Here is a 13,290-nt window from a genome sequence, read left to right on the forward strand (position 1 = left end):
CCTGTAGGCTTCACAATGCAATGAGAAGATCAAAATTTGCATAGAGCCTCCCCATGCCATTGATGTCAAAGGCAACCCCCTCTTCTAACACTTTAATTCTCTTTTCAGCTTTGAAGTTCTTCTCCACAAAATAAGTTGGAGGCTTGAGAGTTTCACTAGAAGGCTCCCTCCTTTGTGACATCACTAGGCAGAGAGGTAGCTAAGGGAACCGATGATTGAGCCTCTCTGGGAACAACAGTCAAGATCAGCAGCTCTTAAAACTGAGTACAGATTCACATGCAGCAGGGCCCCTAATCCAGAGAGTGAAACATGGGCTCTACCCAGAAAGGCTCCATGTCTCAGACAGCCAAGATGACTAAAGCCCCGCTTAAAGTTTCTGCTCCTATGCAGCGAGGGCCTGAGGTCAACAATAGTATGAGTTCCCATCGAGTCCTTTCTGCCAGTCACAGAGGTGCAGATTTGTCCCAGTGCATTTCCCCCCAACGTGGAATGGAAAGCCGTCAAACTGCTGCCTCCCAAAGAGGGGTAGATGCCCCTCAATCTGCTTCCCCCCAGTATGGGCTTGATTTTGCCCGAACTTCCTCTCCCCAAGGGAATGAATGTGGTCATATCAGTCAAGGCCAACCAAAGGCTGAAGCAATCCGTCATCGCTCACCTCAACGCAAAATCGAACACAGCTCAACCCCTCATGGGACCCTTCTTGCCCCAGCAGGGAGAGCACAGATAAAATCTGATGTTACTTCCCATGGTAACATCCGTAAGACCCATAGTCCACCAGCACAGGATCAAACACAGAAAAATGTGGCTGCCCCAGGGCATGAGAGCCAAAGGAACTTACATCATGCAGATGTCAAGATCCTTTCCCGGGTGCCAACCTCGAGTCAGAAGTTACTACCATCTACATCGTGCTCTCAGTGGGATGCGGAACCACCACCTTCCAAGGTTGCAAACCCCCAAGGGGTCCGAAGCCCTCGAAGGCGTTTAATTCACCCAAAGGATGAAAGCACCCAGACTGATGTCAGAAAGAATTTGGTCTATTCTGAGGACAAAACCATGTTGAGGAAACCAGCCTCCCCAGATCCAATCCATACTGCTCTGGAGACCAAAGCCAGCCCAAGACTCATGTCTAGGCATGACCCTCAGGCAGGCACCCGAAGTACAATCCATGCAGACACTAAGGGATCCCACAGAAACTTGGGGTCTTTAGAAGTAGAGTCAGCTGTTAAGGTTTCATTCCGTAAGGATCCTGAGCATACACAAAAGGGAGGCCGATCAGAAGTTGAGACAAGCAAAAGACAGGCTCCATCCCCTACCAGGGTCGCCATGGCTCAGGAGGCAGAGGCAGCTCCCAAGGCTCGTTCAGGGCGTGAGTCACGCCGGGTCACCATCTTAACAGAATCAGATTCATCTTTTCCAAGTCCTTCCCGGCAACCAAGTGACCCTTGTCACAAAGCTCCAATTTTAAGTTCTTCCTTTAAGTCATCATCTTCTGAAGTCCCAATGAAGGCTGTAGAACCAGAACTGACCCCTCGCCCTTTACCACCCAGGTCCTTACCAAAGTATGGTCCTGAGTCTTCATGGTGGATCTTATTCAACCCAGAACCTCTTGAACCCATAAAACATGAGACAGTCTTAACACCTCCTAGGACATCTCACCTAGACCTTTTCATGTCTCAGATAGAGATAGCCTCAACTTACTGTGAAGAGTTAGTCATACAAACTGAGAAGGCAACTTCTCCAGAACCACAATCTCCCAGTAAGCCTTCAAGTAGAGAATCATCAAGGGATTTTCTGAAGTCAGCTTTGCAGCCCTTGGAATCACCTGAGTGCATGGAGGATGGAACCATTCAAAGGTTTAGTGCTTTCTTCTTGGGTATGTTTTGAAGAAGTCTGCCTAGGTGCAGTCACAATTTAGTGAGGTGGGACACTAGTGGGTGGGAATAGATGGCAATAGAGCACAATGGACTGCCTACCTTCTATCAAGGCTATCAGTACTATACCTGTATCAGTATGAGCTTCTATCATTCTTGTGACCTTTGGTTTGAATCAGATTTGGCTGAGAAAAAAGCCAATTTCTTCCAAGGGCACTGGCTCACCTTCATCATCCTTATTCTCTGGACCCAGAGGAAATACATAGTGATTGAAAATATTTGGTCTTAGAATATGGTTTCCCAGAGTTAGAAATTGGGGACTGAACTGGGGTGGACTGAGGGTATTATAAAGAATTAAGTCTTCCAAATGGGAGTTCTTAAAGACAAGATGGAAAAGGCAAGGGGGTTGGTCTTGACATTTAAAAATAGAAGGAAATTGTTGAGTCCTCTCAGATGTAGTTACCTTTTTTGTGTGTATTCTTGGTGAATCTTAAAGGTAACACTTGGCAGAATCCAATGGGCCAAGTGAAGGGGACTAGAATGCTTATGGGGATTAGCATCTGATACTAGAAAAAAGCAATGATTTTCTCTGTTGCTTTCAGATGTATCTGATGAGATGCTTAATCGGGTCATCTGGTGGTTGAAAGGTTTGTCTTTGCCCCATTTATGTCAATTGGAAGGGGGTGGTGATGATGAGTTTGGGAGGAGTGATTGGTTTACTAGGAATGTATCATATTCACTGGATGTGACTTATTATTTCAGTGAGCCTTTTAAAGTATAATAAGGTGGCTCCTATGGGTTAAGATATGAAGGTCTCTACCTACTTGACATGGTGATCCAAATTTGACCCAAGATTTTTTATCCTCAAGGGTCCTTTATTAAAATGAAGAGAATCTTGGGAGGGAAAATATAGGTTAGTGTGATTGAAAAAAGTACTGGATATGGAGTCAGAGAACCTGAGTAGGAATTGCAATTCTGTTGTTTCTTAAATGTATGGCCTTTGGCAAATCATTTCCCTTTTCTGGGTCTCAGGTTCTTCATCTGTAAAATGGGAAGAGGGAAAATGGCTTAGACAAGGTATCCTAATATTTCTTGCAACCTTTAACCTATTTAACACATTATAGCTGACCTCAATCTTAGGGGAAGAAACAACTTGGTTGTGAAGCATATAGAGGACAAGCCTCAGTCCCTTTTCCTCTCCTTCCAAATGTGTGGTTATTGAGAATTACATAGAGATATAATGATTACATTATCTATAAAACATTTAGATATTGCAGGATTGTACTTTATCTCTCTCTAGCTCTGCTTGCTCCCATTAGAGCATGGATATAGAGAGCTACAAGACATCTCACAGCTTATCTAGTCCCACCCACCATTGTTTTCTAGAAGAACCTGAGGTCCAAGGAGGCTAAGAGGCTTACTTGCAGTCATATAGTCAATGGAAAAAAAAAATCTATATTTGAACCGGAAACTTCTGCATACCTTACATTTTTGCCTCTGCATCAAGTTGTCTCTAATTTGGACTTCAGGGGTAAATCCAGGTGGCCCAAGTAGTTGCTAATGTAACCTTCTGAACTTTCTGTGTCCTGGAACACTAGTACCTGCCCAATGAATAGAATGAATACTAGAAACTCTGTTATTAGAGAGTCTTCGAATGAGAGGGAGCCTTGAAAATATCACCTTTAATCCTATAATACCTCTCACAGTAAATTCAAAGGGATGGGAAAGAAAGGGACCAGGTTTTCTCTAGCTTTATCAAAAGAAATTTTGCAGGCTACCTAGTGTATAAATACCACTGAAGAGCATCTTTCCTTTCAGCAAAAGAAAAGTTTCTTTGGGGGATCACCTAAATTAGAAGAATTTTGTTTGTGCTTTATTGCTAAATATTGAAGGTTTATAAAGCAACATAAGTAAAATTCTATCCCCCTGCCTTTTTTTGTCCATTGGCTGTTTGAATTTCCTGTGTGTCTTTTGGGAACTGCCTGTCTTCTAAACTCTTCATTTTGACAGATGATGAGGTAAGAGATCATGTGGAATGCTACAATCCTTGGCCTTTCTGTCACATCCTCTACCCCTTCCCACCCTCCCTTGTCCCTTCCTTTGGTCTCTCAATTGGTGAAGAACTGGGTTATATTATTAAGGGAGCCTCCAATTCTGCTAAGGTGGAGGACAGTCCAGATTAAAAAAGTGAAAAGGATAGCAAGGTTCTTGAGCAGAAGGGAAACAGGGAAAGTTGAGAATCCCTGTTGAAGACCTTCAGGCTCTGTTCCAAGAAGATCTCTTTCCTGGCTTGATTATTTCTCTTTTAGCTAGCAAAATGTTGCAATGAGAACTTTTTCCTGTGTTCTACCCTGGCAATCTGGGACCACTTTCTATAGCACTTTGAATTAGGGTTATTCCTGTGAGTTCTAAAGATGAAGAGACTTGATTAATTTTATATATTTCAATTCTGACATTTGGTGTCAAAGCCCTCACCAAATGAGGGATTATGTGGTAAATCACTGTCTATACTAAGGAGGAGAAAAAGAAAAAACCCTTATATAAAACTCATATGGCCAAATGGAATTTCTCAAAGTATATTCTGTATAATTGACTGATACCTCAAAAGGGTCCTAAAGGTAGGAGGATTGCTGTGGCCTTAGTTCTAAGTCTGCATTCAGATAGGGGTGGTGATATGACCACTTCAGATATAGCTTTCTAGTTTTTCCCTTATTTTCAGTAATAATGTCTCTGACATGCATGAGGCAATAAGTATTTGTTAATTCCTTACTATGTACTTAACACTGTTCTAAGTACCAGAATTACAAAGAAAATACAAAAATATGGTCCTTGTCTTCAAGGTTCTCATCTCTGAATGGGAAAAAATATACAAATAAATTTGTATATACAAGATATATACACAGTGTAAAAGGAAAATGATATCAGATGGAAGGCTCACTTTAGAAACTGAAGAGATCAGGAAAGATCTCTTTTTTTTTGCAAGACAATGGAAGTTAAGTGACTTGCCCAAGGTCACACAGCTAAGTATGTATTAAAGTCTGAGTTTGGATTTAAACTCAGGTTCTCCTGACTCAAGGACTGGTGCTTTATCCACTACAACACCTTACTGTTCCCTAGAAAGGGCTATTTAGAAGGTCAGATTTGATTTTGGAGTTGCAGGAGACCAGGGAAGCTAGGAGGTAAGAGAAAGTCACAAAGTAAAGAGTTAGAATATTAAGGATTCTCCCTTGCTTTTGAGGGGCTTTAGAATGTGATTGGCAATGAATCAATGGTTTATCTACTATATCCATTCCCAGATCAATTAATTATTCATTTGAATTTTTGAGTGTTATAATTGGGTGACTGGAAAAGAAGAGAGAAAGGAGAAAAGTGGACGAGAATCTGATTTCATCTCATGGATATAGTATGTACTCATAGAGAAAGAATCCTACTCTTCATGATCTTAGCTACATTTTTGAGAACTTCTCCCTTACAGAGGTGGTTCTTCCAAAGAACAAAGTTGGCAACATTTGCTGATGGTCTGAATTTCTGATTTAACTCTTTACATTCTTGTTGTTTGTTATTGTTGTTCATTTGTTTCAGTCATGTCTGACTCTTGGTAACCCCATTTGGGGTTTTCATGGCAAAGATACTGAAATGGTTTGCCATTTTTTTCCTCTAGTTCATTTTAAAGATGAAGAAACTGAGACCAACAGGGTGAAGTGACTTGCCCAGGGTCACACAGCTACCAAGTAACCAGATTTGAACTCATGAAGATGAGTCTTCCTGATTCCACAGTGCTCTTTCCACTGTGCCACCTAGCTTTATCAAAAGAAATTTTGCAGGCTACCTAGCTATCTAATTCAAAAGTCTCAATGTAAAAGGAAAATAAAGCCCTGAGGAATGAAACAAGTTTTCTGAAGGTCACCCAGGTAGAGGAGTGAGAAGATTGGGATTCAAATCAGGGTTCTGACTCCAAAACCTGTGTCCTTTCCACTGAATCTTATTGATTTCCTATATATAGAGGGGGGGACTGTGGGGACAGAGAGGTGAGTTAGGAAACTTTTTAAAAATCTAGATGAAAAGTGATGAGACCCTGAAACTAGGGTGGAGGATGGGAATGTGAAAAGAAGATGACCCACTAGAGAGCAATTAGAGACATAGAATGGTTAGGACTTCACATCTGATTGAATGTTGGGGATGGGGGAGTTAGAAAAGGAGGGGGGATTAGGCAAAATAACCTGCCCTTTTGTGATACTTAAAGGTTTACAAGGCATTTCCTTTCTTCAAAATAACTTATCAGGTAGACAGAGTAGATATCATTATCTCTTATTTATAGAAGAGAAAACTGAACTTTTCAAAGGTTAATCAATTTAGCAGAATTCACATTACTAGTGTTAGAGGTACCTCTTGATTAATTTTTAGTGGCATGATAGCTACCATACTCCAAATTTACATGGGGGTGCCTCTGACATACAGAAATAGGAAAGTCAGAAGAAAGAAAGTTCTTTTTTTAAAAAAGATAAACTCAATGTGGCCTATGAGGGGCAAGTAGACTTAATCTTGAGTTCATAGTTCATTGGAGAGCTAACAGTATATGAGACATTTAAATAATACTAAGATATATTCTATAGTCAAGTGTTTGAGAGGGAGAGATAGTAAATGATTGGGGGAATACTTTCCTCCGCCCAGAAATGCTGTCAATGCCCCCTTGATGTAGGTCATCCCTTACTGATGGAGGTGAAGGAAAGGATTAATTCATTCCTGCATTCTATTTTACAAGGTATCCCAAAAGTCTGTGTTATTTATAGCTAGTATATGTGTCCTAGAGATGCCCCTTATTCTGTTGGAGACCCCTCTTCTCTCTTTTCTATCCATCTTGTTTTGCAAGTTGAAAAAAAACAAAAACAAAAAACCTTGGCAGCAGGAAGACTCCTTCCTAAAATAACTCCTATCCCATCTCAATAATTATAACTTTTCTGCCTTGCTCGGCTGCAGAGTCTGCCCAGGAACAGGGAGAAAAACTCTCTCTGGCAACTGTCTCAGGTTCTCCCCTGGCAGCCTGGAATCTTAACTATCCTAAAGGTGGTTCCAGTAACCTCTTCATAAAGAGGAAGGGCAGGCCTGTTCCAATAGCTCCACTTTTAGAATCAGAATCAGAGGCTAACTGAGCTCGCTGGGAGAAAACCCCCAAATCTGGGACTCTGTTTTATGTTTGGGTACTGCTCTCCCCTTATACCCCCCCATTCAGGTTGGAGGGCTATGCATGGGTGAGTCCTGGTGTTTCTCCCTGTGGTCCTTGATCATCTTTTCTATGGATACTTGAGAAATTTTCAGATGGAATCTCAAGCATTCTTTACTGTGGGTTAGAGGCTAGATAGGACAAACCCCTCCCTACCCAACCCCCACTCCCACCCCCACCTCATTCCCTGAAAAAAAAAAGCAATACATTCTCAGAATTTCAATTTCTAGCACTTTTTGAGCTTAGGCTAAGGACATGGGGACGAGCTCTGACCTCTCATCTTTACTTAAGTGGAAACTGTCTCCTAGGATTTCTATCCTACTGCCTCACCCCCCTGTTGCTCTGTTCTTATTCTTTTTTTTTTCCAATTAAAACATTTTTAAAAAATTATTTGTTAGGGGCGGCCAGGTGGTGCAGTGAATAGAGTACCAACCTTGGGAGTACCTGGGTTCAAATCCGACCTCAGACACTTAATAAATTACCTAGTCGTGTGGCCTTGGGCAAGCCACTTAACCCCATTGCCTTGAAAAATCTAAAAAAAAAAATTTATTTGTTTTTCCAACTACATCCAATGGTAGTTTTCACCAATCATTTTTTTTGTAAGGTTTTGAGTTTCACATTTTTCACCCTTCCTCTCCCCTCCTCCTGATAGAAAGCAATCTACTATAGATCTTAGCCTATTCTGAAAGTAAGACCATCAGGAACTGGAATCTCCCCAGAGGATAGCTTCCTGGAATCAAGGGAAACACATTCCTGATTGTTGTTATTATTTGCTCAGATCATAGGACCATAGATCTTGTTCAACTCCTTCATTTGTCAGAGGAAGAAACTGAGGCCAAGACCTTTTGAGAAATTCAACAGGAAGGTCTTTGAGGGCTTGTCTTCTCACAGAGCCCTGGCATTTTTGGAAATAGGATGGCTCTTGACCTAATTTGGTTTAGGAGAGTAGACAATCAGAGGAATGGTACTATTGTGGCTTAGCCTGATGACTACCAGTGGCCCCTCTAAACTACAAGTAGAAGATATGGCTTCATACCTAATTGAATTTATGACTTATTCATGAAGCCAGATCTTCATGAGGGTATCTTTATTTCAGCAGATTTGATGACATCCAACTCAGTGCCAGGATGTGTATGTGTGTGTGTGTGTGTGTGTGTGTGTGTGTGTGTGTGTGTAGGGGGGAGCAAGGTGCAGGTTGGCTTCAAGAGGGAAGGAGATGATTGGTATCAGCATCCTCCCTGAGGGCTAAGCTATTGACAAAACTCAACCAAAATGTGCCAGGGCTTAGTTGGAACTCAGACTTGTTGAATGTCTGTATGTCCTGGAGTTTTAATTGAATGACAAGGTATAGAATGACCTTAGGGACCACCAAATCCAATTCCTTTACTATAGAAATCTTGAAAGTGATGGGAATAAGCCAAGATGGCAGAGTAGGAGAAGGGACCTATACTTCCCCAAATTCCCCTCCAAACAACTTTGAAATAAAACTTCAAATAGATTTCTGGAGTGGAAGAGCCAACAAATAGTTGGGGCAAAATAATTTTCCAGGCCAAGACAATTTAGGAGGTCAGCAGGAAAGGACTGTCATACTAGGATGATAGCCAGGCCTAGAATACAGCACAAACTGTATTGCAGCAACCAGCAGTATCAAAAATTCCCCTTCAATGAAGATGAAATAAAGCAGTTATTGGGAACTATTTTACCCAATTATATATGCTAATCTAATAATCTTAGTGAAATGCATGAATATTTCTAAAAATATAAAAGTCCAGATTAACAGAAGAGGAAATAGAATACTTAAAATAACTTTATCTTAGAAAAAGAAGTTATTAAGCCATAAATGAGCTCAGTAAAAAAAAAAAAAATCTCCAGGACCAGATGGATTTACAACTAAATTCTACCAAACATATAAAGAATAATTAAGTCCAATGTTATGTAAATATTTATAGAAATAAAGCAAATTAGTACTATCAAATTCCTTTAATGGTGTATCAAATACCTAAACTAAGAAGGGTGAAAACAGAAACTTATAGATTAATTTCCCTAATGAACAGCTTTGCAAAAATTTTAAATAAAGTACTAGTAAGGAGATTATAGTAATATAATATCATAAACATCATACATAATAACAAATGAAATTTATACCAGGAATAAAGCAAATTAGTACTATCAAATTCCTTTAATGGTGTATCAAATACCTAAACTAAGAAGGGTGAAAACAGAAACTTATAGATTAATTTCCCTAATGAACAGCTTTGCAAAAATTTTAAATAAAGTACTAGTAAGGAGATTATAGTAATATAATATCATAAACATCATACATAATAACAAATGAAATTTATACCAGGAATGCATGGCTGGTTCAGTATTAGGAAAACTATCAACCTAAATGACCACATCAGTAACAAAACCAATAAAAATATGATTATCTCAATAGATGCAAAAAAAAGTTTTTGTCAAAACACAAGATCCATTCCTATTAAAAATACCAGAAAGCATAGGAATAAATAGAACTTTCCTTAAAATGATAAGTAATGAGAATAAACTAGAAACCTTCCCAATAAAATCAGAGATGAAGTAAGAATGCCCATCATCACCATTTTTATTCAATATTGTACTAGAAATGCTAACTAGAATTATAAGAGAAGAGAAAGACATAGAAGAAATTAGACATAGTTGATAAAGCACCAGCCTTGGAGTCAGGAGTACCTGGATTCAAATCTGGTCTCAGACACTTAATAATTACCTAGCTGTGTGGCCTTGGGCAAGCCACTTAACCCCATTTGCCTTGCAAAAAAAAACCTTAAAAAAAAGAAATTAGAATAGGCAATAAGAAAACAAAACTATCAGTCTTTGCAAATGATATGATGGTAGACTTAGAGAATCCTAAAGAATCAACTAAAAAAAAACTTGAAACAGCAACTTTAGAAAAGTTGCAAGATATAAAATAAATTCACATAAATCATCAGCATTTCTTTTTTTTCCCTTTGGGCTTTTGCAATATAGTGGGGTTAAGTGAGTTACCCAAGATCACACAACTAGTAGGTATCAAGTATCTGAGGCTGGATTTGAACTCAGGTTTTCCTGTCTCCAGGACCTGTGGTCTATCTACTGTGCCATCTAGTTGCCCCCAAGCAGCATTTTTATATATTGCCAACCAAGTGCAGCATAAGAGATAAATTACATTTAAAATAATTGCCAACAAAATGAAATATTTAGGAATCTACTTAGCAAGACAAACCCAGGAACCATACAATCACAATTATAAAACACTTTTCAAATAAAATCATATCTAAACAATAAATATTAATTGTGCATGAGGGGGTCATGACAATATAATAAATATAATTTTACCTAAATTTAATTGATCACTGTCATACTAATTAGACTAGCAAAAATTATTTCATGGAGCTAGAAAAAAATGAAAACAATTCTTCTGGAACAACAAAAGGTCAAGAATATCAAAAGAATCAATTTTTGAAAATGAAGGGAGAGGGAGAAGAGAGAGCACTACAAATAAAAATTTTATCTTTGCTAATCTAAAATAATATTTTTTTCCCAATTGCATGAAAAGACAATTTTGACATTCATTTTTTAAAAAATTTTGAGCTGAAAATTCTCTCCTCCCTCCTCTTCTTTCCCCTCTCTAAGATGATAAGCAGTCTGATTTAGGTTATACATATGCAATTTTCCTAAAATTTAGGAAATCAAAATTTCAAAAAATGAATGTTAAACTTTTTTTTTTATATTTAACTGAGAAAAAAACAAAGAATGCCTAAAAAAAAAAGGTAGTGGGGTAGGGGGTGGGGAGAATTTTAGTTTAAAGCTTAAAGTACCTGAATCACTTTGTGGCACTTTTACAAAGAGACAACTTTTTAGCAAAGTTGTGCCATGACAGAGTAGAACAGTGAGGTTAAACTCAATAAGAAAAGATACTTTTGATTTTTAAAAATTATATGTTAATGTTATGTGTTCATTTTATTTTCATTTAATTTGTTAAATATTTCCCTTATTTTAATTTGATTTGTACATAGCCTTGTAGGTGCATGTAACTGGCTGGTCACATTTGTCATCTCCAGAGCAAATGGTAGTTTCTTTGTTATTCTGAGACCTTGGCCACTACTACCTGTGTGACCTTAGGCCAATTTTTTCCCCTTTCTGGGACATAGCTTCCTCACCTGTAAAATAAATGGGTTGAAACAGTTTGATACCAAAAGCACTTAATATGCACATATTCCATGTTAAGGATATAATAGGTGGCTTCAAAGCCTGAAATTAACTGACCAGTACAGGAATCCAACCTAAGATGATTGGATTCAATAAGATGGTTGAATTTGAACCCAGGGCTACTACCTCTGACCCAGTGATCTTTCCATATCAATTTATCTGAGGATCATAAATTCTGAGGTGGAAAGAACTTGAAGGGAAGGAAATTATCTAATCTAATCCCCTCATTTTATAGAGGAGGAAACTGAAGTCTAACGAATTAAGGTGGGGCGGCTAGGTGGCGCAGTGGATAAAGCACTGGCCCTGGAGTCTCAAATCCTATCTCAGACGCTTAATAATTACCTAGCTGTGTGGTCTTGGGCAAGCTACTTAACTCCATTTGCCTTGCAAAAACCTAAAAAAAAAAAAAAAAGAATTAAGGTAACTTCTTCCCCAAGGCCACATAACTAGATAATGGCCCAATCAGGACTAGACTATAGACCTCCTGATCCTGCTTTTTCCATTACATCTCTTAATGTTTAGGAAATCTGTGAAATATAAACCCAAAAGATTGTCTTACACTTTGCTACTGAGCTTCAAGTTAGGAAAAAAAAATTCCAAAATTTCCAACAGTCTTTGATCCCTTTTATTTTCTCTTTTTGTGACTCATTGTTCTCCCCCAACCCCTCCATTCCCAACACTGAAATACATCCAAATCAAAAATTGTTATGACCATCAACACTTTAATTTGAGACTGGTTTTCAGGACCAATTGGACATAAAAAACAAACTGGAAAGAACAGACAGGTTTTGAATTTAACATAAAATCTCCTGAGTCAAGAAAAAGGGGAGGAGGGACAGGCACATCATCCCTCATCCCAGAACCCGTTGTTCTACAACCGCCAGTTCTCCCTGACAGCTTCCCAAGCTTTCTGTTGGGTTGCTCCTGTGGTTGGTTGCTCATACAGCAGCTTCTATTGTCCAACTCTTATCTCATCCCTCTTGGAACAGGCTGTAAGAGCTTCTATGCTCATCCTGCCTCACCCAACTCAACACCTAGTTTTCACTTCAGGTCAAGGGAAATGTATGACCCACTTTTTTTCTGTCTAATAAGTGGATCAAACAAACTGTTCTAAATAACAAGGTTTCAACCTTCTTGTGAACCTCTATGGCCAGAAGGACAAAAGGAAAATTATCAGTAAACAATATCTGGGCAGAAACGTTTTGGAAGAATAACAATCCTGGGCAATCCTTTGTGATAGGGTGGCAATTTAATTTAATTAATTTGAGTTATGCACCAAGCATCATGCTAACTAGGGATAAATAATAAAATTAAAAATAGCATATTATCTTGCCCTCAAGATGTTTACATTCTATTAGGTGGTGTAGGATAGCATGTTCACAGCTAAATAAATATAAAAAATAAGGTTTTGTTGTTGATGGCACAGGGGATAGAGTTATGCGTCTGGAGACAGGAAGACTCATCTTCCTGAATTCAGGTGAAGTCTTAGACATTTACTAGCTACATGACCCTGAGTAAGTCACTTTCCCCCTTGTTGCCTCAGTTTTCTCATCTATAAAATGAGCTGGAGTAGGAAATGGCATACTACTCCACTATCTTTGCTAAGAATGCCCCAAAAAGGGTCAGAACTGAAGAATCACAACAAAAATATAAATGAATAGTAAATTCCCCAGTAAATAAGTAAGCTACTATTGATTGGAGATAATAGAAAAAAGCCTTTTATAGTAGGTGGTATTTCTAAGATCATTTCCAATTTTTAGTCCTGGTTTTCCTCAGCAGGGTAAGAAATTCAGTTTTCATTTTTTATGCTCCTATTCCATGGTAATGAGGTAACAAGTGGCAGTCAAACTAAACAAAACTAACTGACCAATATAGGAATTTTAAAAAATGGTTGAATTTGGACCCAGGGTAGAAGGAGGACAATTTTCAGTAAACAATGTTTGGGCAGAAATATTTTGGGAGATACCAGGC

The 13,290-nt window shown here is 38.7% G+C and overlaps 2 protein-coding genes across 2 annotated transcripts in view; both read left to right on the forward strand.

Moving 5' to 3' along the window:
- The first annotated feature begins 200 nt into the window (after positions 1 to 200).
- Positions 201 to 7,021, forward strand: LOC141512027 (uncharacterized). Its single transcript, XM_074220949.1, has 3 exons — positions 201 to 1,873; positions 2,474 to 2,632; positions 6,849 to 7,021. Exons 1-3 carry the CDS (start codon positions 310 to 312, stop codon positions 7,019 to 7,021), a joined length of 1,896 nt encoding a protein of 631 aa, XP_074077050.1. The 5' UTR covers positions 201 to 309.
- The window catches only part of LOC141513615 (septin-4-like), a 46,207-nt gene continuing 36,781 nt past the window's right edge, over positions 3,865 to 13,290 (forward strand). The window contains exon 1 of the mRNA XM_074223612.1: positions 3,865 to 3,889. The gene's annotated coding sequence lies outside the window, so the exon portion shown is untranslated. The remainder of the gene's footprint in view (positions 3,890 to 13,290) is intronic.

Source organism: Macrotis lagotis, chromosome 2 (assembly GCF_037893015.1).
Source record: "Macrotis lagotis isolate mMagLag1 chromosome 2, bilby.v1.9.chrom.fasta, whole genome shotgun sequence".
Taxonomy (NCBI): Eukaryota; Metazoa; Chordata; class Mammalia; order Peramelemorphia; family Peramelidae; genus Macrotis; species Macrotis lagotis.